Source organism: Mustela nigripes, chromosome 14, assembly GCF_022355385.1.
Source record: "Mustela nigripes isolate SB6536 chromosome 14, MUSNIG.SB6536, whole genome shotgun sequence".
Classification (NCBI taxonomy): Eukaryota; Metazoa; Chordata; class Mammalia; order Carnivora; family Mustelidae; genus Mustela; species Mustela nigripes.
The window spans coordinates 13739094-13765299 of record NC_081570.1 but is presented as its reverse complement, the minus strand read 5'-3'; the positions used below and the strand labels follow the sequence as shown (position 1 = coordinate 13765299).

Sequence of the window (26206 nt, the reverse complement as noted above, 5' to 3'; positions counted from 1 at the left end):
AACCAACCTCCTTACAATTAAGCACCACAAGAAAGTCCTGATTCTCACTCTGCCTTAATAGTTTTCTGATTTTGGCTGTTGGAATTCCACGAGCATCTTCTCTGTCTAACCATGACCTTGGGCTACTGCAGCGCAAACACTCAGCGTACTTTCCGGCCACCGGCCTGACCTCTCTGCTCTAAATGCAGAATGTCGGCCCAAGCGACCTCATTCACATCAGTTTTTATCCATCCATGCAACCGCCCAGCTGATGGCGGCCTGAAGAAGGTATTTATGCCACTTACTGAGAACGATTTCTGATTATTCTCGTCTGCCACATAGATGTGGCCACAGCACAGGTTTCTTCCCTATGACTACATCCTACACAAATAGGAGTTTTTATTACAAATCGTGACTTTGCCCTGTCCGATAGACCCTGCATGAGGCCTGGTGCTCAACTTTAAAACGCAGTATCTGAAAATCACTCATGTCACCCTACTGTTCATATAATTTATAATACAGTGGAAAGCTCATCAGTTTACAGACCACAATAGTTAAACCTGCTCAAAGCGGACATCATCTGAAGGGAAAGGAATTAACGTTTTGGTATTTCCCATGAGTACCCACCATTCTCTCCCCACCCTGCCCCCAAATTCTCTTTCAAACCAAACAACAACCTGATACAGTAATATCCCCCATTTTTCAGGTGCAGAAAATACTTTGCTCGAGGGTACTCCGTTCGGTGAGTGGAAGAGCAGAGTAGGGACCAGGTCTGCCGGACTCCAAAGCCACCCTCCCAGCTGTCTTGACACTGGAGTCTCCTACAACCTCAACCCCCACACAATCCCTACCTCCCAAGAGAAAGCTGGGGTGTCGGGATTTCTACTGCCAGTGAAGTGAGATATAGCCAAAAACCAAGTGGTGCTTATCATGCAACAGCCCAGAACGCTGGACGACCAGGGCAGTAACAAGTCTGCACAAGGCCCAAAGGGCTTGTTCAGATTCCTTCCCAGACTAATCCTACTGCACAGGTCACAGACACAAGTCCACCTGATAGGTGAGATCCAAGAGCTTCGGAGAAACGCAAGCTGTCGTGACTGATACTCCTTGGCGAGAATCTGCTGTTGCAGATTTATAAAATGGCACTGGGTTCAATTTCAAAGCAACTTGCCTCGCCCCCTTGCAGCTGGAAGATGAGTAAGACAGTAAATTGGTACTAGAAAATGAGGTAAAGGATTTGGACCGGCTTACAGATCTCAAACCAGGCAATGGGACGGGGAGGTAGGCCAGTAAAAACATAATGGCTTACAATCAGAGCTTTTGGTCTTCTCCATCTGGAAGGCGATGTTTTGGCAAACAAATCAAAAGCCCAAAAGGAAAATATTTCAGCATTTTTCTTGTCCCTCTGACTCCATGCCTGTCTCTCCTACTTTTCCCCAAGGAAAGAAAGCTCTCAGACGCTCAGTTTTTCCAAATAGTAGACCAAGAATGGTCTAGGAGAATCGCTCATCACAGAGATGAGAAATGTGTCGACACCAATCAACAGAGCCCAGGAAATCTTTACTGGACACTTAAGCTCAGGTACATGCCCAACACCCAGTTCTGCTCCCAGCGAAGGCACCTCTCTGCAAGTCTGAGATCCAAATCCCTGTTCAGACTAACCGAGTGAGCTCCACATTCTCCAAATGGGCCGCTACCTCTTCAAGTCTTAACAGCAGTTTCTTTCCCTCTCTGTTTCTGTATTTTTAAGACCCCAAATAACAAGACTGTTCTCTTCAGAAAAATATAATACAGAAACTGACTTTTTCAATACCAATGTTTTATTTAAACTTAGCTATCTGAGTTATTTGCGAGATTAGCGATGGTGGAGCCGCCGATGAGTTTACGGGCTCAAGTTCTCACATGCTGGATTTCTTTTAAAAGGCAACACGCTGCTTCAAAGAAAGTCCCACCTGATCCGGGGACACCCACTCCGCAGCTGTTTCCACTAAAGATTGGCACCTCTAGGCCACATTTAAACTTCATAACAATAAAACATGAAAGGTTTGTCTTACAATAAAAACAAACCAACATGGAAAAGAGAAGAGTTTTCTCCGCCTTTGGCCACTTTTTTGTGTTGTTGCATGACAAGCTCTCTTAGAGGAAAAAAGCCAAAGGAAAAAGTACAAAGCATTTTTCACCTTCCCTGGAAGCAAATATTTAACTATGAATCAAGTTTATATAACTTCACCTTCCCCCCACCTCAAGCCTGGTTTTTTGCTCTGTGCTGTCTGGAATGATAAATCACCCTAAAGGAAAGAAATGCCCGCTTATAGGTACACATCTTCCTCGTGGCAAAGTCCAGTTATGAGGGGAAGGAGCAGGGGCAAGGCAAACACACACACACACACACACACACACACACACACACAGGAGCCTTATGGAATTGACATTAGGCAAGGAGCCCAAGCTCCAAAACCATTTCTTTTGGAGAGGAAAAAGAATTGGCACCAACTCTTTCAAAAAGAAATTACTCCAAATCAATCTAACCTGGCACTTCAGTGCATGCCCAGTGCCCGAAAGGACATCATAGAGCTGGCTAGCGGAGAAGCACAAATGTTTAGGGAGGACCAATTCCTTAGTAGTTCATCAGATACTATTTTAATAACAAAACAAGAAAGAACTCACTCCCACTAACGACACATAAAATACATATAAAATACTGCCGTATCTTATGCCCAAGTAGATTTCGTAACGGGTTTAAAAGAATAACCACCCAAGGCAGTACATCCGTGGATGCCTGAAGCCACGTTCTGTGCAAGGAAGGGAAGGACATAATGTACGCTGACGGCCATGATGGTGACCTGAGGACGACTTCTGGTTCCCACTTTATTTAGAGAAGTCTTTGCTCGCGCCATGCCACCTAGCATAAAGCTTTACTTCACTGCAAATCGTTAAGAAGCATAATCAGCAAGAATTAACAAGCAGACTACACAATCGGATTGCAGTCCTGGGGTAGAAGTGTACTTTGGATGCGAGCCCCTACACAGAACAAGTTGTAGCAATTCACTCTCCTGCAGCACCGACTTGGTAAAAGCTGCACTTGCCAACGGACTTGCAGGCCAGGGCGAGGGACTCTTTGTTTGGAGGGGCACAGAAAAAAAATCCTCATTAAGTCACTTAGAAAACATTTCTAGGAAAGATGTCGGTGGGGGGCGGGGGGGGGGGGGGCCATGGGCCCACTTTAGCAGTAGCTTACTACACGATAATTTAGCTCTCCTTCCAGCTTACGTTTAGCACTTTATTTTGATTTTTTATTTTTATTAGTTTTTAATTTTAATTCCAGTATAATTAACAGTGTTGTATTAGTTTCAGGTGCATAATACAGTGATTTCAACAATTCTCTACACTACTCAGTGCTCATCATGAGAACTGGACTCAGATTTCACATATTAAACAAAGTGCCTAGATTCACAAGCCTACTGTACAGTTATCAATGGTAAGATCTGACCCGTATCAAAAAATTAAGTGAAACTGCAAAGCAACTCCATTTTAATTTCTTTAACTTATATCGAAATGTAGGAGTAAAAACTTAAGTACCATTGCAACTGGCAGTTTTGTGACCATGAGAAGCTTCAGGAATTCCAAGCAAGTTTTTCAGATTCCCTAGAAGCCACGTGCCAACCAACTTTATTTGCAAATGTAAAAAATAAAGGTTCCCAAAGCAAGGAGGGCTTTGGTCTCCGGTTGAGTGGCATGGCAAGAGGACTGGTGCCACCACGAGATGAGCCTATGTCAACCATTGTCCCAACTATTGTTCAGCAGCTAGCTCTGACCTCACAGCCATTACTAACGTCACCTGGCCTCAACCTGCTAGGCTACAGAGTAAAAACAATCTCACAGGGTTGCTGTTTCAGGAAAATGTAAGGTATCTGGGACAGAACTCAACAAGTGGTAGTAAGTTCTGTTACTCGTCTAATAAAACTCAAAATAGGTCAAAAGTGTCATGTAATAGTTAATCCTCTATTAAAATACAACCCACTGGGGCACGTGGGTTAAGCCTCTGCCTTCGACTCCGGTCATGATCTCAGGGTCCTAGGATCGAGCCCCGCATCAGGCTCTCTGCTCACCAGGAAGCCTGCTTCCCCTCCTCCCCCCGCCCCACCCTGCCTGCCTCTCTGCCTACTTATGATCTCTCTCTGTCAAACAAATAAATAAAATCTTTAAAATAAAATACAACCCACTGGCTTGCCTAAGATCACACCATGAGGGAGCCATGGCTGAAAGTCACAATCCCTGGCCCCCCCCAACTCTGCATGGGTATCAGCAATTTTTCTACAGGAACATCTCAGGCTTTGACAGGCGGGTTTTTTTCTTTTAAAAAGAGGGGATTCCTTCAGACTCATGGCTAACTAGAACATTTTGCTTAAAATATGACAAAAATTTTCCTAGAGCTACCTGGTGTTTCATAAAGCTCTAGCTATGCTTTGAACACGGATTAATATCAAACCGATCTATTTATAATGGGCACGCTTTCCTGCTCAATCATGTTTCGATCAACGCTATTACAATCATCAAATGCATTTGTTATGACAGAACAAACAAGAATGTGCTTTTATAGAGAAAAAAAGTACCCTTGGGACTGAGTTTAGTGAGAATTACATTTCCAAGAAACATTTCTGATTTATGAAAGATGCTCAGGGCCCAATTTATGAGGAAAAAAAAAGTTTTAAGTCAGCTCCAAACTGTGTTACTTAATGCTCTGAGGCAAAGGACGGACGGACCCAGGTGTTCACATGTAAATGCCAAGTCGTGTGAATTAACCAAGAAAGTGGGCGGGACCAAAGACCCAGCGATGGTAAATTCAGTCTGTGTTAACCAGCCTCTCCCAAAGTCTGCGGTGCTGCAGGGTATACAGGAACCAGACCAAGAACGTCATATTGTACAAGTCCTCCACCTTCCTGGGTCTCTCCGGACTAGACAGAGGCCGGAACATCTGAGGGAATTTCTCAGGTGGACGTCAATTCCCAGGATCCTGATCAGAACAAGCAAGCCAGTCAGCAGAACACAGTAAAGACAGGGAAGGCAAATGTGGAAGCCATTACTGGGGCGCTCTGCTTCAAGAACAGCCAAACTCATTAAATGAGTGCGTGTGGCACATGATCCAACTTTGGGAATTCTGACAGCCATACAGCTTTCCAAGAATGCACAAAGAAAGGAACAGGTTTGGTACACATTTTACTAACATATAATTAGCTAATAAATTCACATGTGGGCATAGCATGCAGGAAAATGAGAAAACGCTCTTAAGACTAATTTAAGGGAGACTGAAAAAATGCAGAATTACTAAGTTTCAATAAACACAGTAAAAGACGCAATGCATTACACTTTTCTGGGAGAGGAGGCTTTGGAGGTACTAACATTGACAGTGTCGGGCACTGTAGACTGTTTCTGTGTATTATTTCATTGAATCCGCAGAACCGCGTTATGAGATGTACTACAATCCTGTCTCCCAGAAGAGGAAAGAGTTTAGTGGAACTGACTTACCCGAGTACACACAACTATAAAAGTAGAATTCCAACCCAGGCTGTCTGACTCCAAAGTCACGGCTCTTTCCTATACACAGGGATCAACTTCACGGAGGGTTGAAACAGCAGGGCAACTGGTCTCATGCTATTTATGATAACGTGTCTTCTGCACTATGACACGTAGTTTATGACTATGGCACTCTTCAGTCCCTCAAGAAAACAACAGAAACCACAGATGTCTGACTTCTCAGGAGGGGAAACAAAAGCCTGAAATTACGCAGAATCAATGAGAAAGAGTCCACAACTCAAAACTCAAACTGGGAAGTACTCCCTCTGCTCACCGGCTGAGACTGGATGAAACCAAATGAGCTGAGAGCTGATCAAATGAATCCAAATTCATCCAAACTGTTCAAAAGGGTACTTCCAGTGAGGGTCCTCCTTCCCAACACCCCCATCCCTCCAGCCCATCCCCATCAATACAGTAACTGGACTCTCACCTCTGGGAAAGGAAACGTAAGAATCAGGGATTCGGGATTACCAACACGGACGTCATGATAGCGACTACGTGGTCGCCTACTCCTGATTCAAGTGACAAATTCAATGGAGAAACAAGAACCGGTAATTTCTCTTCCTTGAGCATCTACTTAAACCACGTTTATGAGCATTTGTTAAGCAGAAGGCACAGGTGTTTCCTCTTTGAAGGTGGGAATCGTTACAGGGCGGTCTATTTCAGCGATAAGGCTGTGTGGACTTGGGGTAAGACAGGCTAGACATGAAGGAGAATACCGGTTAGGTTACTTATTAGTCTCAGCGTGTCTCAGTCCTTGGGCAAATGACAGAACTTCGCGGCATCTGTTTCTTCATATGGAAATCAGGAATACCGACAGGACCTGTCCCCGACCGGGGAACAGCGAGGATGACCCATCACAGTGTGTGTAAAAAGCCTGGAAGAACAGCACACGGCACACCGTACTGTCACCCCCTTCCTCTCCCAACCAGCCAAACCATCTCGGCGGGTTAGAGAAGGGAGTAGGGAGAAGGTGGTAAGCCTGTTCAAGAACAAATCAAAAGTTCAAATATTTACTGAGTGCTGAAGGACAAGAGTTCAGATCAGAAATAAGTGAGACAGAGCCTCTTCCCTGGGGAGCTTCTGATCAGGGAAGGAGAGTAAGTCAGGTATCCAGAAAACTGGCAGGGGACCACGTTCTGCTGGTCCAGAGGAAGACAGTGGGAGGAACACACTTAGCTGGAAAGACTTTTTTAAATGCCTGCAAAAAAGGTGTGTCATTTGAGTTGTCTTAAAGAGCAGACGGTTAACAGCCCAAGTCTGTATAGAGGGGTGCGTGCTCCATCCACCCAAGGCTCATGCAGGGAAACAGGGGAACGGGGGGGGGGGGGGGTTGCGGGGAGAGCCTGCCTTAAGCATGAAGCATGTCCTGGAGCAGGAGATAAGGCTAGAAAGGGATCAGGGCCATTCTGAAAGCCCCAAAATATCACGGCACTTACTCTAGCAGGCAGGAGGCTGCCCTAAAGTTTTTTTTTTTTTAATATGTAATATGAGGGGCGCCTGGGTGGCTCAGTCCTTAAGCAGCTGGCTTCGGGATTAAAAAAAGGGTCCTGGGATCAAGCCCTGCATGGGTCTCCCTGCTCAGCAGGAAGCTTCTCCCCCTCCCACTCCCCCTGCTTGTGTTCCCTCTCTCTCTGTCAAATAAATAAAGTCTTCGAAAGAAAAATATGTAACTTGATTGAACCTGTGCTTTAGTAAGACTCGTATAACTAAGGTGTGTAGGATCACTTGGAAAGGAAGAAGACATTTTGCTGGCAGAATTTATAGGCTTAACAACTGACTATGTATATGTGAGTCTGGGGTTTGGGGGCTGCACTGGGGCAGGCTGTCAAAGAAAATGCTGAGAACCTCTATCTGGATAACTAGAAAAACATGGGTGCTATTTATAATAGTTATATATATTTATAACATTCATCAACTAACCTTTTAATACCAAATCCCCTTTATCTACAACATAACTGGGTTTATAAAACCGCAACAGTTGGGGCGCCTGGGTGGCTCCGTCAGTTGAGTGTCAGACTCCTGATTTTGGCTCAGGTCATGATCTCAGGGTCGTGGGATCAAGCCCCATGTCTGGCTCCGAGCTCAGCATGGAGTCTGCTTGTCCCTCTCCCTCTGATCCCTGCCCCCATGCTCTCTAAAATAAATAAATAAAATCCTAAAAAAAAAAGAGGGGGGGACATCCACGATGTTTTCAGAACACTACAGAACATTAAGTGAAAAGTATTCACTAAGCACTTATGCTTCAGGAATCCATTATCTCATTTAATCCTCACGATAAACTTCCTTCATTAGCCCCATCTTACAGGTCAAGAAACAGAGACACAGAAAGGGTACGTTCCTTGCCCCAGGTCACACATCTGGGATTTGAACCCAGGCAGCCTGACTCCAGAGGCCTGGTGCTTGACTGCCCCCCTCACAGACACACAAAGCTATTTAAATACTTTTGATACCCTAACGTAGACGAAATGCCTTCCCAAGCTGTGCCAGCCAACACGATGCATGAGCATTTCCTTAAGCATACAAACTGAGCCCCTACTGTGTGCCAGCTGCCGGGCCAGGCCCTGCGATTGGTCAGCTCGTGGTCCGGGGCTGGAACTGACTGTAGCCAGGAGGTTGAGGTGCAAGGTACGATGACGGGAACAGGCACAATGCATGAAAAGCACTGAGGAAGACACGCAAACCATTCTTGCGGGGTAGAGAGGGGGCAAGGGAGACGGGCTCCAAGGAGCTCCTTGCTGCCAAGTCATCCAGTGTGAGGTCGACGGAGCAAGGGTGTTTCCTGCCGCACTAAGCACCCCCCCACCCCGGCCTCTACTGTAAGCAGGAGGGAAACTACCGGGAATCAAGCGAGGGAAACAACATACCCAATGAGCACTTGACAACATGCCTGCTTTGGCGGCAACGGGGACAGATGCGAAGAGGCCCCCATCAGAGACCTCAGAAACGGGGGGTGCCGACAAGAGATAGCTGTCACAGCAGCCCAAGCGGGAAACAGGTCCAGACCACACTCTCCTCTGCCCATCTGACTGGAAAATGGTAGTTTATATACTGTGGTCTCTCGCTCCCCTGTCCCCCCTGCTAGGCAGGATGGAAAGGGAAGGCATTAGAGGCGTGACTATGGTCCGGGGTTAGGAACTTCTAAGCAGTAGGAGTGACCACACTCAGTAACGACTCTTAAATAAGGGATCCTTAAGACACAGTCACGGACAAAGGTGAGCAGAGATAGAAAAGGGGCTCAAATATTTGAAAAATACACCAGTGGTTTTGCATTTAAGATCCTGCTGGTGCAAATGGGGAATATATCCCAAAAGAGCTTTTGCAAAGGTGTCGCAAGGATTCATCTGAGTTTCGGGACTTCTGTAAGCATCTTTCTCTCGCTATTCAAATCTGACTCTAATAAGGGGCCCAAGACAAGCAACAGTGCGCAGCTGACTTTATATTCCAGTAGTGGTCTGCAGTCTTTCTTGAAGGCATCCTTATTCCACAGAGCCCCATAATACACCTCTCCAAACCACTGCACTTGCATACATAAAGAAGCCAAGAAATTAATTTTCATAAACTGAGTAAAGAAAAAAAAAAGTCTTCTAAAACAGAAGTTATGAGCTGAAATAAAATGAATTTCAAGTTGTAGTGGGAACAAGAAGAAAAATACGCTGTGGGTTTTTGATGGTGAGAGCCAATCTTTTCTGGGAATTCCTAAGATTGGTAGCACATATTCTAATGTCAAGACAATGTGAGACTAGAGCATTAATATACTCATTTTTGCTTCTGATCAAAATGGGATATTTATGAGGTCGTGAGTTCAGGATTTGTCACATGTAGGCCTATAAGAAAATGGTCAAAAAAAAAAAAAGAAAAGAAAAGAAAAGCCTTTGAACTAATGATTTCAATTTAATCATTTGAGATGATGCCAAGAAAGTAGCAGCTTTCTTAGGGCTGCTTTTTAGCAAAAGGTGAAATGTGCTGCTTAAACCATTCACTCCAGTTAATCATTGAAAATCAGACAGAAATTTTGAGTGGTTTACATGTGTAAGTTCTGACAATCAGAAACATTTGTTCTGACTCGTAAACATTTGTCAAAGTAAGTCTACAAATCTGTCAACAATTATGTCAGAGTGTTACAATAATTATAAACTATTCTAAGTATTCTAATGCAGCTTTAGGTTGGATAAAGAAACTTGACATAAACACATGGGATTTCAATGCCTCCCATTTGCACTGTTAACTCTCAATCAAATAGTTCTAAATTCTACCTGCAGAAACCCAACTAAAGCACCCCGGGAAAAAGCCCTGCGGCCAGCCCGCTCTCCCAGCCGTGCCGCACACCATTCTGCTACTTGGCTTCCTGTCGTCATCAATACGGACTCATATTCTCATATGCCCTATCCTTCCCATATGCACAGACTCATATTCTCATATGCCCTATCCTTCCCATATGCATGCATGCGGTGTTATTTTTAAGGCTCTAAAAATAATGGGCTATGCTTTCTTTCAAATCATTCTAATTATTCTATTTGTTACTTTTTCTTCATTTCTCACGTCGATCTCAGCTGCTGAGTAAAAGTACGTGCACGTGATACATGAATATGTGACCCATGTTGTGTGAGCATTAGTCTGGAAGGCTGTGGTGGGAGAGCCACAGAGAGTAAGAAGTTCAGAAGTTACACAAGCCTAGGGCAAGGTTTCTCAAACTCGACTACCAGCATTCGGGGTGTACAACTCCTGGGCGCCGTTCTGCGCATGACAGGATGTCTAGCAGCATCCCTGTCCCTACACACTAGGTGTCAGCAGCACTCCCACTCCCCCACTCCCTATATGGCAACCACACAAGTCGCCAGACATTGCCCAATGTTCCCACAGCGTAGCTATAAATCACTCCCAGTGGAGAACCACCCGTCTAGGGGTTTACAATTTATAAAGTGCTTTCATATCCATTTTGATTAGTATCTCATCCTGAGCTCATCAAAATCATGTAGGGACTAGCATTGCAAGCCTACAGATGAAGAGCGACATCTGGCTGGATCGGTGGGCTGAGCATGTGATTCTCGACCTCTGGGTCATGAGTTTGTGTCCCACAATGGGCATGAAGCCTACTTTAAAAAAAAAAAGGGGGGGGGGCTCCTGGGTGGCTCAGTGGGTTAAGGCCTCTGCCTTCGGTTCAGGTCATGATCCCAGGGTCCTGGGATCAATCCCCACATCAGGCTCTCTGCTCAGTGAGGAGCCTGCCTTCCTCCTCTCTCTGCCTGCCTCTCTGCCTGCTTGTCATCTCTGTCAAAAAAATAAAAATAAAATCTTAAAAAAAAAAAAAAAAAAAAGACAACCAGTTTCCTACAGACTAGGAAATTGAGTCTCAGAGCGAGTCAGTAACTGCCCCAAGCCCATTTGGCTTTTCACTATCCCACACGGCTTCTCCGGCAAACAGCCCTCAGCTTGCTCAACCAGGGATGTTATCCTACTGGGGTCTTCAGGCAACAATGGGCCATCACACCCACCAAAAGCAAACCCACTAACAGGTCACCCAATGAGAAACTCCATTAACAGACGCAAATGTAATTTCAAAATTGGCCAGAAAGCTTAAAAAGGTTTTCACTTTAAAGTACTAACCTGTTAAATAACAAACTAGACGTAATATACGCATTTGAAGATCATTCATAATCTTCAACTACAGGAACCAAACGGACTCCACAAATAACTTAAAAAAAATTTTTTTAAGACTTTCTTTTCAAGGGGCGCCTGGGTGGCTCAGTGGGTTAAAGCCTCTGTCTTTAGCTCAAGTCATGATCCCAGAGTCCTGGGATCAAGCCCCACATCGGGCTCTCTGCTCGGTGGGGAGCCTGCTTCCTCCTCTCTCTCTCTCTGCCTACTACTTGTGATCTCTGTCAAATAAATTAAAAAAAAAAAAAAAAAAGACTTTCTTTTCAAGTAATCTCTACACCCAGCATGGGGCTCAAACTTATAACCCCAGGATCGAGAGTCTCACGCTTCACCAACTAAGCAGCCAGGCGCCCCTAAATAACTTTTTTTTTTAAACAGAAACTGTTCTTATGTGTTTTCTTGCTTACATTATAAAAACAGCAAAGTTAAAAATCTTCCCCACCTAACATCATCATCATTCCCAAGAGATAATTTGGTTTATTGTTTATCATTCCATTTATATACATGGGACCACATATTATGCATGTTTTACAATTTGCTTTTCTCATTTTATAAAGGACACCACTCTGTAATAGTACATATTTTTTCCTAAGATTTATTTATTTACTATTTTAGAGAGACTGTGAGCAGGGGGAGGGGCAGAGGGAGAGAGAGAGGAGGAATCCCACTGACCCTGAGACCCCACAAGGACTCAATCCCATGACCCTGAGGCCATGACCTGCACCTAAATCAAGAGGTGGACACTTAACCAACTGAGCCACCCAGGTACTCCACAGCACATGTCTTTTAAAAAGTTTTTACTGAATTGGGGGCGCCTGGCTGGCTCAGTGGGTTAAGTCGCTGCCTTCAGCTCAGGTCATGATTTCGGGGTCCTGGGATCGAGTCCTGCATCAGGTTCTCTGTTCAGCGGAGAGCCTGCCTCTCTGCCTTGTGAGCTCTACCTGTCAAATAAATAAATAAATAAATAAATAAAATCTTCAAAAACATTTAACTAAAAAAAAAAAAAAAAAAAAAAAACTTTTTACTAAATCACAACATACAGATAGAAAGCTGCACAATTCAGTGCACCACGGGATGTATCTGCAGATGAAAAACACCCAAGGTGTGCCAGGGCAGGGCACAGAAGATTACCAACACCGTCAGAAGCCTGCCTGGGCTCCCTTTTGCAAAGCTCTCCATCCGAGGGCAATCATATTCTGACAAGTGAGTAGTTTTGCCCGTTTCTAAACTTCTGTCAGTGGACTCACACAGTGAGAATGTTAGCAGAACACCATGAGCAGCTGCAGGAGGTCGTTCACAGTCATTGCCATAGAGCACACTATCACATCAGTGTAGCCCGATTTACTTATCCATTCTCCGCTGATGGGCATTTGGGGAGCTTCCAGTCAGGGCCATTATGAATAGTGTTCTATGAACATTCCAGGGCAAGTCATCTGGTGGACACAGGGGCACGTCTGCTGGGTAGATACCCAGGCCTGAAATCGTCGTGTCACGGGGTTTACATCTGGTTAGCTCTCGTAAATACTGCCAGTTTTCCAAAGTGGTTCACCGATCAAGACTCCCACAGGCAGTCTGAGGCTGTGGCTGCTTTTATCCTCACCAACATGGAGTATTCTCCTTCTTTCTGGCTTTAAAGAACTTTCGGAGGTATTATTTCTGCAGAATGAACTGCGGCCACTTACGGTGTTTGACAAGTGTCTATACCTGTGAAACCAGCACTCCAATCGTGAAACGGAACACCGCCGTCACCCATCGACGTCGCTTGTGTCCCTCTGTAGCCTACCCTTCCCTCCACTCTTTACCCCAGACAACCGCTTCTCTACTTTGTCATTACAGACTGGTTTGTATTTTCTAGAATTTTATATACAAATGGCATCATATAAATGGAATATTGTGAAGGTGCCTGGCTGGCTTAGTTGGTAGAGCACGCGACTTAATTTCTCGGCTGTGAGCTCAAGCCCCATATTGGGCATGGATCGTACTTTTTTTTTTAATGGAATACAGTATATACTCTTTTGTGTCTAGCTTGTTACTCAAGATGATTTTGAAATGTACGTATGTTATTGTATGTATTAGTATTTGTTCCTTTTATTAATGAACAGTCGACTTTATGGACAGTCTATATTTTGTTCTTATCCATTCACCTGCTAAAGGACTTCTGGGTTCTTTCCAGTTTGGGGGCATTATGAGTAAAGCTGTTATGAATATTCATGCATAAGACTTCATGTGAACAAATGTTTTCATTTCCCTTGGGTAAATCTGTATGAGTAGAATGACTAGATGGTATATATACAAAAAACTACTAAGTGGTTATACTATTTTACAACCCTATCAACAGTGCACCAGAATTCTACCTGTCCAACATTCTAGTCAAACTTTAGTGCAGTCTGTCTTTTTAACTATTTTAATGGTGTGGAGGGGTATTTTCATTATGACTGAAATTTGCATTTCCCTAATGACTAATGATATTGAACATCCTTTCATGTGTCAATTTTTAAAGAAATTTTTATTTATTTATTTGACAGAGAGAGATCACAAGTAGGCAGAGAGGCAGGCAGAGAGAGAGGGGGAAGCAGGGTCCCTGCTGAGCAGAGAGCCCGATGCGGGGCTCGATCCCAGGACCCTGGGATCATGACCTGAGCCGAAGGCAGAGGCTTTAACCCACTGAGCCACCCAGGCACCCGTAGTATAATTTCTTTTGTTAAGAATCTTATCAAACATTTTCCCCACTTTCTTTCTTTCTTTTTTAAGATTTTATTTATCTGAGACAGAGAGAGCATGCACGCATGCACGAGCAGGATGAAGGGATAGCAGGAGAGGGAGAAGCAGGGAGCCAACTCTGGTTTGATGCCAGGACCCTGGGATTATGACCTGAGCTGAAGGCAGATGCTTAACCAACTTAGCCACTCAAGCACCCTTACCCATTTTCTCAAATGCGGTCTTCTTACCACTAAATTTAAGAGTTCTTTATTTTTTAAAAAGGTATTATCTGAGAGAGAAAGCAAGGGGGAGCACAAGGTGGGGGTGGGGCAGAAGCAGAGGAAGCAGACTCACCGCGTGGAGGGGGAGTGTTCCTGGGATAGTATGCCCAAGAGCAAGGCAGGTGCTAAACCAAACGACTGAGCTACCAGGCACCCAAGAATTCTTTATTTATTATGGAAACAAGCCCTTTGTCAGATACATGTACTGCAAATATTTTCTCCCATTCTGTGGCTTGCCTTTTTGTGCTTTTAATGGTGTCTTTCAAAGAGTAAAAGTTTTAGATTTTGGTCAAATCCCATGTATCAGATTTTTTCCTTTGTGACTTTGTTGTGACCTAAAAAATCTTTTCAGAACTCAAGGTCACAGAAATTTTTCTCCTATGTTTTCTTCTGGAGTTTTACAGTTTTAACTTTCACATTTAGGTTCATGATTCTTTCCAGTTAATTTTTATGCACGATAATGAAGTTCAGTTTTTTCCCTCTATATGGATGCCCAGCTATTCAAGCACAGTTTGATGGAAAGATGTTCCATTCCCCGTTAAACTGCCGGGGAATCTTTAACTGACCATCTACTGATGGGTCTACTTCTTGACACTGATCTAGGTGTGTCTCTCTTCCCCAATATCACTGTCTCGTTTACTACAGCTTTACAATAAGCCTTGATGGCAGGTATTGATTGTACTTTTCCAACTTTGTTTTTCTTTTTTTTTAAAGATTTTATTTACTTATTTTGAGAGAGAGAGAGAGAGATCACAAGTAGGCAGAGAGGCATGCAGAGAGAGAGGAAGGGAAGCAGGCTCCCTGCTGAGCAGAGAGCCCCACTTGGGGCTGGATCCCAGGACCCTGGGATCATGACCTGAGCTGAAGGCAGAGGCTACATTTGACCCACTGAGCCACCCAGGCACCCCCAACTTTGTTTTTCATTGTAAAAACCGCTCTGGCGACTTTGGATTGTTTACACTTTAATACAGATTTAAAAATCAGCTCAATTTTTATAAGTATGTCTGAGCATTATTTTTCTTGCTAGAGAGAGAATACAAATTTCCTCACTGAGTTGCCAGGAGGGTAAAAAGGGGATAATACATTAGTGTACCAAGTACAGTGGCAGATACCAGGCATTCACACAAAGTTAGCCTCCTCTCTCTCTCATGGTCTTTAAATAAACAAGATCCAATCTAGCAATGCCCTCACATTTTACTAGTGGGTCAATGGCCACAGTAAAAATATTACCACACCAAAAAGACTTTTGTAAGTAAATATTTGTGTTTTCACTTGGATTCAATACTGAAATGCACTTGCCAGAGAAAGCAATTCGACATATTTGCTAATAAACTGTTTCAGGCCACATTTTAGGAAAGCATGAAACCACAGCCAGAACAAAAATCTAAATATGTTTGGAAGTCCCATATAGTGCCTAATTACATTATTCTATAACACTAACACAAAATTCCCCTCTAGCAAGATCACAATGTTCCATTATTCATACCGCTGCCGCAGACTGAAAAAAGTATTTTTACTCTCAAAAACTGTTTAGAAATACATATAACAAACAAAATATGGCTACTAACTCAACAATTAACATGTACAAATTTGAGACCCAAAACCTATAAACAGCCAAAACCCTTTGAAGTATTTTAGTTTAGCCTAAGTGATACCATTCCATGAAACTAAGATCAGTTTGCAAACACAGGCTACCAAAAGGCAGTTTTTGGTGAGCCACCAATACTTTGTGGCAACCCACATTTATCAGATGAACTGATATTTACAGAGAAACAACAATTTGCTTTCTTTTTCCATGACCTTATTCATTGGCCTCTTTCAGTACAGTGGTTTTTTTTTTGGTTTGTTTTTTTTTTTTTTTTTACATGAAAATGGCCTTCACAATTAATTTCACTACACTTAACTGATTACTGGATGAAAACACAAAATCTGCTGGTTAATTCTAAGGCAGGTCACCTGCTAAGTCATTTAAAGTCCCACTTTCTTAACAAGGAAGAAAACAAGGCCAAACCCTTTCTTTTCATGAAAATGAACGCATGGCAAAGCAATTTCATCTCTGTTCACTGAGCTGCATATAACCAGCGACCTAGCCCAAGAGGTACCAGAAACTAATAAACTGCAAAGTGTTGCCTGGGCTGCCCTCCTGCCTCTCCTATTTGTCGAGAGCAAGACCACCTCCATTTACATAGACCCTGACTCCTGAGGGTGCACATTTCAAGTTCTGTAAATAGGACCGCTGCAGAGCACTGGGACATCGGTCTCCGTTCCACTTCTCTGTCCCCATCTTAGTTTTGGTTTCTTCTATCACATCACCTCATCTTCAGCATAAATTCACAACAACATACTAAGCAATCTCTCTGCCTTCATCTTGGTCCTTTCTAACTCATTCTCCTGGTGCTACTTCAGTGATCTTTCTGAAATCAGAAACCCAACCATGTCACTCTTCGCCTTCACATTCCAAGGTTTTTCCTAATGCTACCCAAAGAGTTGCCACACAACCCAGCAAGCCAGCAAACCCACCCGTAGGGGCATACATACCCAAGAGAAATAAAGACAGACCCCAACATAAAAACTTGTATATTTGGGCACCTGGGTGGCTCAGTGGGTTAAGCCTCTGCCTTCAGCTTGGGTCATGATCTCAGGGTCCTGGATCAAGGCCCATGTCGGGCTCCCTGCTCAGCAGGGAGCCTGCTTCCCCCTCTCTCTCTGCCTGCCTCTCTGCCTACTTGTGATCTCTCTCTGCCAAATAAATAAGTAAAATCTTAAAAAAAAAAAAAAAAAAAAACTTGTATATTTGATCACAGCAGCATTATTCCTAAAAGCCAAAAGATACAAACAACTGGACGCCTGAGTGGCTCAGTCAGTTAAGCGTCTGCCTTTGGCTCAGGTCATGATCCCAGGGTCCTGGACTCTGCCTCCTCCCCCCACCCACTCGTGCTCTTTCTCAAAAACAAATAAAATCTTAAAAAAAGAAAAAAAGTACGAACAAAAATGTCCATCAGCTGGTAAATGGATAAACAAAATATTGTATATGTCCATATCGTAGTATTCTATGATAGCAAAATAAATGGTATTAATACTAACAGTATTAATATAATTATCATTAATATAAATATTAGTATTAAAAACTAATAAACAGCATTCTGTTTGTTAATACATGTCAATACTACCCAGAACAATCTACAAAGTCAAAGCAATCCTTATCAAAATCCCATGATAGGGGCGCCTGGGTGGCTCAGTTGGTTAAGCATCTGACTCTTGGGTTTCGGCTCGGGTAACAATCTCAGCACCATAGGATCAAGTCCCGAACTGGGTTCCATGCTCAGCAGGGAGTCTGCCTGGAATTCTCTCTCTCCCTCTCTCTCTGCCTCTCCTCTTGTTCTCTCATTCTCTCTCTCAAATAAATGAAGTATTTGTAAATCATTTATCTGACAAGGGGTTAATATCCAGAATATAGAAGAGAACTAAAACAAAACAATAAACCAATTCAAAAATGGAAAAGGAACTTGAGCAGACATTTCTCCAAAGAAGATACACATATGGCCAGTGAGCACATGTGAAGATGTTCAACATCACTAATCATTAGGGATATGCAAATCAAGACTACAACGAGATCAATGAGATACTAGCTTACACCCACTGGGATGGCTACTGTCCAACAAAAGGCAGGAAGGAAACAACTGTTGGTGAGGATGTGAACTAATTGGGACACTGGTGCATTACAGGTGGGAACGTAAAATGGTCCAGTTGCTGTGGAAAACAGTGTGGCAGATCCTCAAACTGTTAAAAATCGATTTACAGGGGCGCCTGGGTGGCTCAGTGGGTTAAAGCCTCTGCCTTCGGCTCAGGTCATGATCCCAGGGTCCTGGGATCTAGCCCCACATCGGGCTCTCTGCTCCGCAGGGAGCCTGCTTCCTCCTCTCTCTCTCTCTGCCTGCCTCTCTGCCTACTTCTGATTTCTCTCTCTGTGTCAAATAAATAAAATCTTTAATTTAAAAAAAAAAATCGATTTACAATATGACCCAACAATGCCACTTCTAGGTATGTACCCAAAAAGAAATGGAAGCAAGGTCTTCAAAAGACAGGTGTATACCGTGTTCACAGCAACATTACTCACAATAGTGTCCATCTGTCCACAGCTGAATGAATAAGCAAAATGTGTTACACACACACCAAAATCCTACTCAGATTTAAAAAGGAGGCAATTCTGATATATGCTACAATGTGGGTGAACCTTGAGGGCATCACATAAACTGAAATAAGTCAGTTTCAAAAAGGCAAGGACTGTGGGACTATACTTCCAGGAGGTACTTAGAGAAGTCAAAATCACAGAGAGAAAGTAGAACAGAGGTGGCCAGGGGCTGGGGGTAGGCAGGAATGGGGAGTCAGTGTTAAATGGGTACAGAGCTTCAGGCTCACAGATGAAGAGTCACGGAGATGGGTGGTGGCGTTAACTGTAAAACACTACGAATGGACTATCATTCACCTGCACATTTTTAAGTGGGTCAGATGGTAAATTCTGTTATGTGTATTTTATCACAATAAAAAAAAAATGCGGGGAACAAAAAGGGGAAATCCGCCATAGGGCTATCAGGCTTAAGTGTGGTCATGGAAGTAAAACGGAAATGCCAGGGTCTGCCAGCTCGCGCTAAGTGCTGGACAAATGGCTGCCGCTGTCATCATTTCCAGCAGAAGCCAGAGCCTCTCGGTCCTCTGGGACGACGCTTGCACAGCTTCCAAGGCCCTGAATGCAGTCCTCCACCTGGTCCCCTACTACATGCCTACACACTCTCCAAGGTCATCACCTTCTTTGCACATTCCTCCAGAAGGTAAGCCCTTCCAGAGTAAGGCTGCTACTGACCATCTGTGCCCCGCACCCCCCAGGCTTCCATACTACCTACAAGATGAAAGCAAATGTGGTAAATATTTTAACTTATGACTGCCAGCTTTCATTCACATGCCTGCAGCTAATATTTATCAAGTACAGGTAATGCCCTAACTGCTCTATAAAAAATATCTCATTTTATCCTTACTTGTAACAACCCCCTGAGAAAGATACTACCATTCCATAGATAAGGAAACTGAGGCACAAAGAGGAACTTCTTTCTCTCTCCCTTTCTTTCTATTCTTTCCTTCCTCCCTCCCTCCCTTTCTTCCTTTCTTTTTTTTAAAGATCTGTTTTATTTATTTGACAGAGATCACAAGTAGGCAGAAGCAGGCAAAGAGAGAGAGGTTCCCACTGAGCAGAGAGCCCGATGCAGGGCTCGATCCCAGGACCCTGAGATCATGACCCAAGCCCAAGGCAGAGGCTTAACCCACGGAGCCACCCAGGTGCCCCTCTTCCCTTCTTTCTTATAAACTCTGTGCCCAATGTGGGGCTTAAACTCATGATCCTGGGATCAAAAGACACACACTACCAACGGAGCCAGGGGAAAAAAAGGAAAGGACTGTGAATGCCCCAGAGTCCACTGAACGCAACACACTCCAGGTCTGTTTCCCAATGTCCCAGGCTTGCACTTTTCCTCGTTACCAAGAAAATGAAAACCCTGCTGTGCTGAATATACCTGCCTTGCAGAGACAGCCTTTTCCAGGAAGGCACCACAGCCTCGGACATCCCTGCCCCAACCATGACATCTCCTTTCCTTCTGATCTCCTGGCCAATTCACAAGTTAGTAAGACTAGATATTCTGGCCTCTGGCCTCTCAGTGGAAGAGAAATGCGGGAAAAAGGGACACAGTCCATAGTACAACTTTGCAAGTCACATTAGGAAACCCAGGACCTCCGCATGAATTCAGGAAGTACTGGGATCAGATTTTCCTCCAAGCCTCCTTGGGCAAATCTGCAACTCTGAGGCCCGGCCACTATCACGCAGACATCGACTTGGTCATGAGGTCACAGCCAGCCAGCTGGACCTCCAGCATTCAAGAGAGAGTTATAACAAGGCTCTGAGGACAATGGCAGTGCTTCCATGACCCACGCTTACAGGGCTTAGAAATTCTCAGATCACAGGGAAGCACCTCCTGAAGTCTTATAGCTGGGTTTTTCTCATCTCCTGGAATCATGTTTTCCTGGGGAAACAAAAAACAGATAGAACCACCAAGCCAATCCAGAGAAACAAGCACAAGCTGAGGGTACCAGCTCTGTCCCAGGGCTTTTAAGCCTTCAATTTTGGCAAGATATCTTGCCTTCTAACCTCATTAACAAGAAGGTATGATTTATTCATGTGGGTACACACAAATTACTCGGTATGTACAAGGAAAACAGCCGGCACAGTCTGTGAACTGAGGGCAGAAGGAAAACCAGAGCATTCAATAAATCTGATAAAACTTAAAAGTAAATCCATAAAATTAGCAAAAAACGATTAATGACGCATTCACATAAAAACTAACGGGACATGCCATTCATAAAATGTAATCTTCACTCCTTTTTTAATTTCCTGCAATAAGGCCTTGGCACTACCACTGAAACCAACATCACCCTCTACTTGTTTAAATACAAAAGTGTTCTCTGGTTCATGTTTCTTAGCTGACTACTCCCAAACATTTCTACTACTACTTTGTTATGAAGATCTACTGACAATAATTTACATCCCCAGATGAAATAAAGAGTTGGTAAAAAGCCCCTAAATTACAGGGACACAGAGTCAAACATGTGAACTAGCAAAAATTCACCTGAAATCTACCTGACTTGACTTTTTAACTTAAAAGGTAATTCATTCAGTTAATACAAATATAGGCACAGAATGTAGTCTGCAAAATTCTCAGCAATTCACGTCTTTCTAACAGTAATTATTGTATGCCTTCTCGGTGTCAGGGGTTATGCGATCAACAGGGAACAAAAATGTCTCTGGGCCTCATGAGTTCATATTCTAGCAAGGATGGACAATCAAGTAAAGAAAAAAAATCACAAATTTCAGATGGTGCCATGCGCTATTAAGAAAAATTAGTGATGTGATGGAGAATAAACAGGACACCTAGGAACTTATTCAATGCTAACAAATTCACTTAAAAAAATACATTAAGCTCAAGCTTTATGGAGGAGCTAGGCAAGGCATATAAGTGGCAGGAATAAGAACACAGGCCAAAGAGAAGGGTAAAAATGTGAGGGGGAGAAAGGAAAAGAAAGGCACAGGAGCTGAAAGAACAGATGTGTAAGGAACAATGGCCTACTGTGTCTATTACAGGGAGGCATGTGTTTTGTTTTGCTTGATTCGTGGGCTCAATATATTAGGTCAAGCCATATTAGAAACCACCTATCCTATCACACTCCTATTATACACAAGTAGTATCTTAAAACCAAAATTAACGAGGGAAATAAAACTGCTTTTCTTATGACGGCGAAGGGCAGGGAAAAGGTATTTGTGAATCAATGTAGCTCTTCCCACAGGATGAAATCACAGAATTTTCTCTTGAAACATTGCTCCAGCTTCGGAGTAAGAGATCCGCGAAGAGCAGTTTTTTCTAAAGAACTACCGTCTAAGTACAAGCTTATATGTTCTTTAACTCAGCTGTACTACATCTAGGCTAAACATGAGCAGTGAAAAGTCATTTTTCAGCAAACCAGTGGGAAAAGAACAAAAACCCTTCAGGTTTAAGGCAGCCAATCACAGAGAAGCCCTCACAAAGGGAGCTGTCCATTCACCTTGGATTCCCTTCAGTCTCTTGTCAAGCCAGAGTCTGAAATTCCCAATATGTAGCTGAAAGCCTGTATCTTCTACAAAACCTCCCATCTACTTCTGGCAGGCAGCCATTGTGAGTGTCCACCTCCATCCTGAAGGACCAGGCAACAAGCAGCCAAGGAGGTTTGAAGGGTCTCACATCACTGCCAACGGGACAAGGAACCAATCTGCTCACTATAGTGTGCTCATCTCCACCGTCTCCAAGACTCTCAGACTAAAGGCTCCCCGAGTATCCCTTCTGTGCTTCCTCACTCTTATGCCCTTTCTCTAAGTCCACTACTAAAGGGACGACACCCTCCAAATCTGAACTCAGCTTCTCCCACAAAATTAAAACTCCCTACTCAGCTTCATTATCATTCTCAAACAACTCAATCATGTAAGTAGAAAAGTGACCAAAATCATGATCGCTGTTCTCACTGGTCTTCTGTCATCCCCCATGATCAGTTTCTAGTCCTTCCTTACTTTGTGTAAATGAGGTGTTTTTTGTTTGTTTTTTGTGTGTGTTTTTTTAAGATTTATTTATTTATTTGACAGAGAGATCACAAGTAGGCAGAGAGGCAGGCAGAGAGAGAGAGGAGGAAGCAGGCTCCTTGCTAAGCAGAGAACCCGATACGGGGTTCGATCCCAGGACCCTGGGATCAAGACCTGAGCCGGAGGCAGAGGCTTCAACCCACTGAGCCACCCAGGCGCCCCATCGAGTTGTTTTATGTCCAAGTTCCCATCAGCGGATCACCCCTTAACCACATTCTAACCTTGGAGTCTTCTTTGTAAGAAAAAGAATGAGGCAAAGTTAACCAGTTGGAGAGAAAGATGAAGAAAATAGCATTTACTGAGTTCCTACTATGAACTTGGCACTGTTCTAGCCTAGGAGGTGAGAATTTCTATCTCCATTTTATAAATGGGGAACAAAGTTGAACGTTTCTTCAATACACCCATTCCTCTCTGGTCTAACAGAGCAGACTTTCACCACTTCAAATCCACAGCACCGCTGGCCTCCTCAACTCCTGACCTGTTCTGTATAAAACACTGCCAGAACAATCATACCAAAATTCCATTTATATCACACCAATTCCCTGTTGAGGGAAGTGAAATGCCTTCTGCTTCTCTATTTGCCCACAGACTGGCCCAGAATTCAGTAAGTATTTGTTGCTTAAAACCATCCCATGATTCTCCACTAGTTTAGAACTAATGAGCCCAAGAAGCAGAAAGTAAGAGGTGTTTAGGGCAGCTGTGTTGAATCCGCACCACGCATGTGAAAAAGCCAAAAGCAAATCAGGAGCCGTTAAGATAAAGTGGAATTTCTCTAAGACATTTCACAATTCTGACTCCACCCAAACCAGCCTTCTTCAGGAGCAGGGGTACTGGATTTAGAATGCCTGGGTTCTCACCCCCGCTCCTCCATGGCTAGCTTCTTAACCTCTCCATGCTTCAACAGGGCTGGGCCTCTGTTCCAGTTTTCCCACGCTCCCTGACTATCCAAGTCCAAGTCATTCTCCAATGGTCGGATGAAGGCCCATTTTCCTTGCAAAGTCTCACTGGATGACCTCAGCCCATCACCAAACTGACTGGGTTCATAACAGCTCTACAACGCAAGGAGCCTGAAGCGCTCATTTCAAGTCTTATCGGTAATCATGAATCACTGCGTCTCACTGAATTATTTCCCTTGTGTACACCCTTCCCCCACCAATGTCCCACTCACAAATGACAGCCATGCCGCTCACTCCCTCAGGTGATCCTCAGTGACACAATATTAATATCAACAATTATTATGACCATATCTGCTGCCTCTGTAAGGGCCAGGCACTGCGCTCAGTTTCCTGTGTATTTTACTATCCTTCAATCTTCCTAATTCTTTTAGTTAATCTTTTTATCCCCATTTCATAGTGGCAGAAGACAGCCGACCCATAGCCACAAAGCTAGTGGGGATGGGGACCAGGGTGAAGAGCCAGAGGGATGACGTCAAACTGAGCGGTCTGCCTCCCACTCCTGTACCTACTGTCATTGTATTGCTTAGTACTTAGTGTGGTCATTTAAGAGCCACATGTTAAATCTCTCCTAAACGTGAACTGTTCACAATAGCAAAAACTGTATTTCTTGGCTCACTGACAGAATAACCCATTCTTTTATTTATTTATTTATTTACTTATTTATTTGAGAGAGAGAGCATGAGCGAGGAGGAGGTCAGAGGGAGAAGCAGACTCCCCATGGAGCCCGGAGCCGGATGTGAGACTCGATCCCAGGACTCCGGGATCATGACCTGGGCCGAAGGCAGTTGGCCAACCAACTGAGCCACCCGGGCATCCCCATTCTTAATAAGTGATTCATACCCAAGCCTTTACTTAAACTTGTAATCCTAACAACTCTGTGAGATAATAATTGCTGTTGTCAATTTACAAATGAGGAAACAGAGGGACAGAGGGGCTCAACAACTTGCCCCCAATCACACAGCTGGTAAGTGAATTCAAAGGTGAAGCGACAGCTGGGATCAAGTACGTACTCCTCTTACTAACTCCTTCTCGACAATTTTTATTAAGCACAAGCAAACCCAGAAAGGGTCTGGGCAACAGCAGTGACTACAACCAGAAATCTCTGCTCTCACCGCGCTTACCAACACCGTCATTCAACGGACACAATCCTAAATCCCCTTAAATACTCAAGTTTTCCATTAAAAAAAAAAAAAAAACATCAAATTTGGTAAGAATTAGTATCAAAGAAAAAGCATGGGACTCGAAAACAGAAAACCTGAGTTACACTTCCAACTTTGCCATTTCTGAGCAACTTGGTCACTTCTTGGACCCTGGACAAAACCGTCCACTGACTCGCGATTTCACGACCTGTGTGAGATAAATGTACTGAGACTCGCACACCTACCACAGTGTCTGGCACTTAGTACGCGCTCCAGAAGGGAACTCCCATCTTTCCCCTCCCCTCCATCCAGTGACTTCATAATCCGCGTCGTCACTGAGCACGTGTGACAAGGCTCCGCGGAGTTACACCCGGGACCAAAAGGTGTCCAGTCCCTTACTTCCCAGGGCAATTCTCCCTCCAGATGACGAGGTCTCCAATTTCAGGCCGCAGACGACTCTGCTGCCAATAAACCGGGTTACGACTCCGGAAGGACAGCGACGCTCGTTAGGGCCTGGCCGTGTCTATAAAACGCTCCCCATGACCTTCTTTAGAAGGCACTTGTTTCAGCCGGCGAGCTCTGTGACCCCGGACCGGGCTCCACGCCCCGTGCTGGGAATGTGGCACCGGGGAGGAGAATGTCCAGCCTCTGGCACGAGGTTGCGCTCGGCAGACCGCTTTCTTTCTACTCGAGGAGCTCTGCACCTCTCCGGCCACCTGCCAGCCCGACTGCCCCCCAACCCCTCGCCCCCGGAGCTGCGACTCCTCCCCTCCCCTCCCGCCTCCCGCGGGGGCCCAGGCTCCTCCGGCCGCGTCCCTCCGCCGCCCGAGTGGTCTCCCGCCCGGCTCGGTCAGCTCGCCCCGGCCCGAGGGGCTGGATCAGAGCGGTCGGCCTGACCTCCCCCAGAGCTTCCCTTCCGCCGGCCTGGTCAGCGGGACCTGAAGCGGGCCGCTCGGCTCCCGGCGGGGCCTGCCAGGGGCGTGAGGCCCCTTACCTATCTTCACCACGGCGTCCGCCATGCACCGGTCCCACTTCCTGCCGAGCTCTGAATCCGACATGTTCCCCACCCGCAGCTCCCGCTTTCCTTAAGGTCGGGCCCCGCGCTCCAACTGCAGGGAAGTCTCGCGAGAGCCGGCCGCGGGGCCCAGGCCCGGAAGGCCGGCGCCGGCCTGACAGATATCGCGAGATGATCTGAATGCTTTCGCCCTTTCCGGTTTGTGGGTTTTTTTTTTTTTCCTTCAGTTGGTTGTCCGGGTGACGGGTTGCCCGGAGGCCCGAGGTGACCCTGACCTTGGAGCCGCGCCTACCTGAAGGCTGCGAGGCTGACAGGCTTCCCGGGCGGCACCCAGAGCTCTGTCGGGAAGGCCCTTCCTCCGCACCAGCTCCCGGCGTTGGCCCTGGAAAGTCCCAGGGAAAGTGAGGGCACAGCGTTGCTTTATTCATTCCTGCACTCACTGGACTGTTTCTCCTCCCTCATTGGCTCCTTTAGTGCAGTGGGACTCCCGCCTGCGCCGCGACCTGGGAAACTGCTCTGACAAAGGTCACCTAGGCCAGAGAGAAAGGGATGCTTTGGAACCTCTACACGGCGCTGGGCACAGCTGCGCCCTCCTTCCTGGTCCCCCGTGTCTCCGCTTTCTCTTTATTCATCCGATCTCCAGGACACAGACTTTCCTAGTGCTGCTCCCGACTCTAATCTTTCGGTGTCCTTCC

The 26206-nt window shown here is 44.9% G+C and overlaps 1 protein-coding gene across 1 annotated transcript in view; it reads right to left on the bottom strand.

Annotated features, from left to right (window-relative positions):
• Window positions 1-25634, bottom strand: part of MICOS10 (mitochondrial contact site and cristae organizing system subunit 10) — a 30736-nt gene extending 5102 nt beyond the window's left edge. The window contains exon 1 of the mRNA XM_059376440.1: window positions 25491-25634. Coding sequence (XP_059232423.1) covers window positions 25491-25554 — 64 coding nt within the window. The 5' untranslated portion in view covers window positions 25555-25634. The remainder of the gene's footprint in view (window positions 1-25490) is intronic.
• Between the last annotated feature and the right edge of the window lie 572 nt (window positions 25635-26206).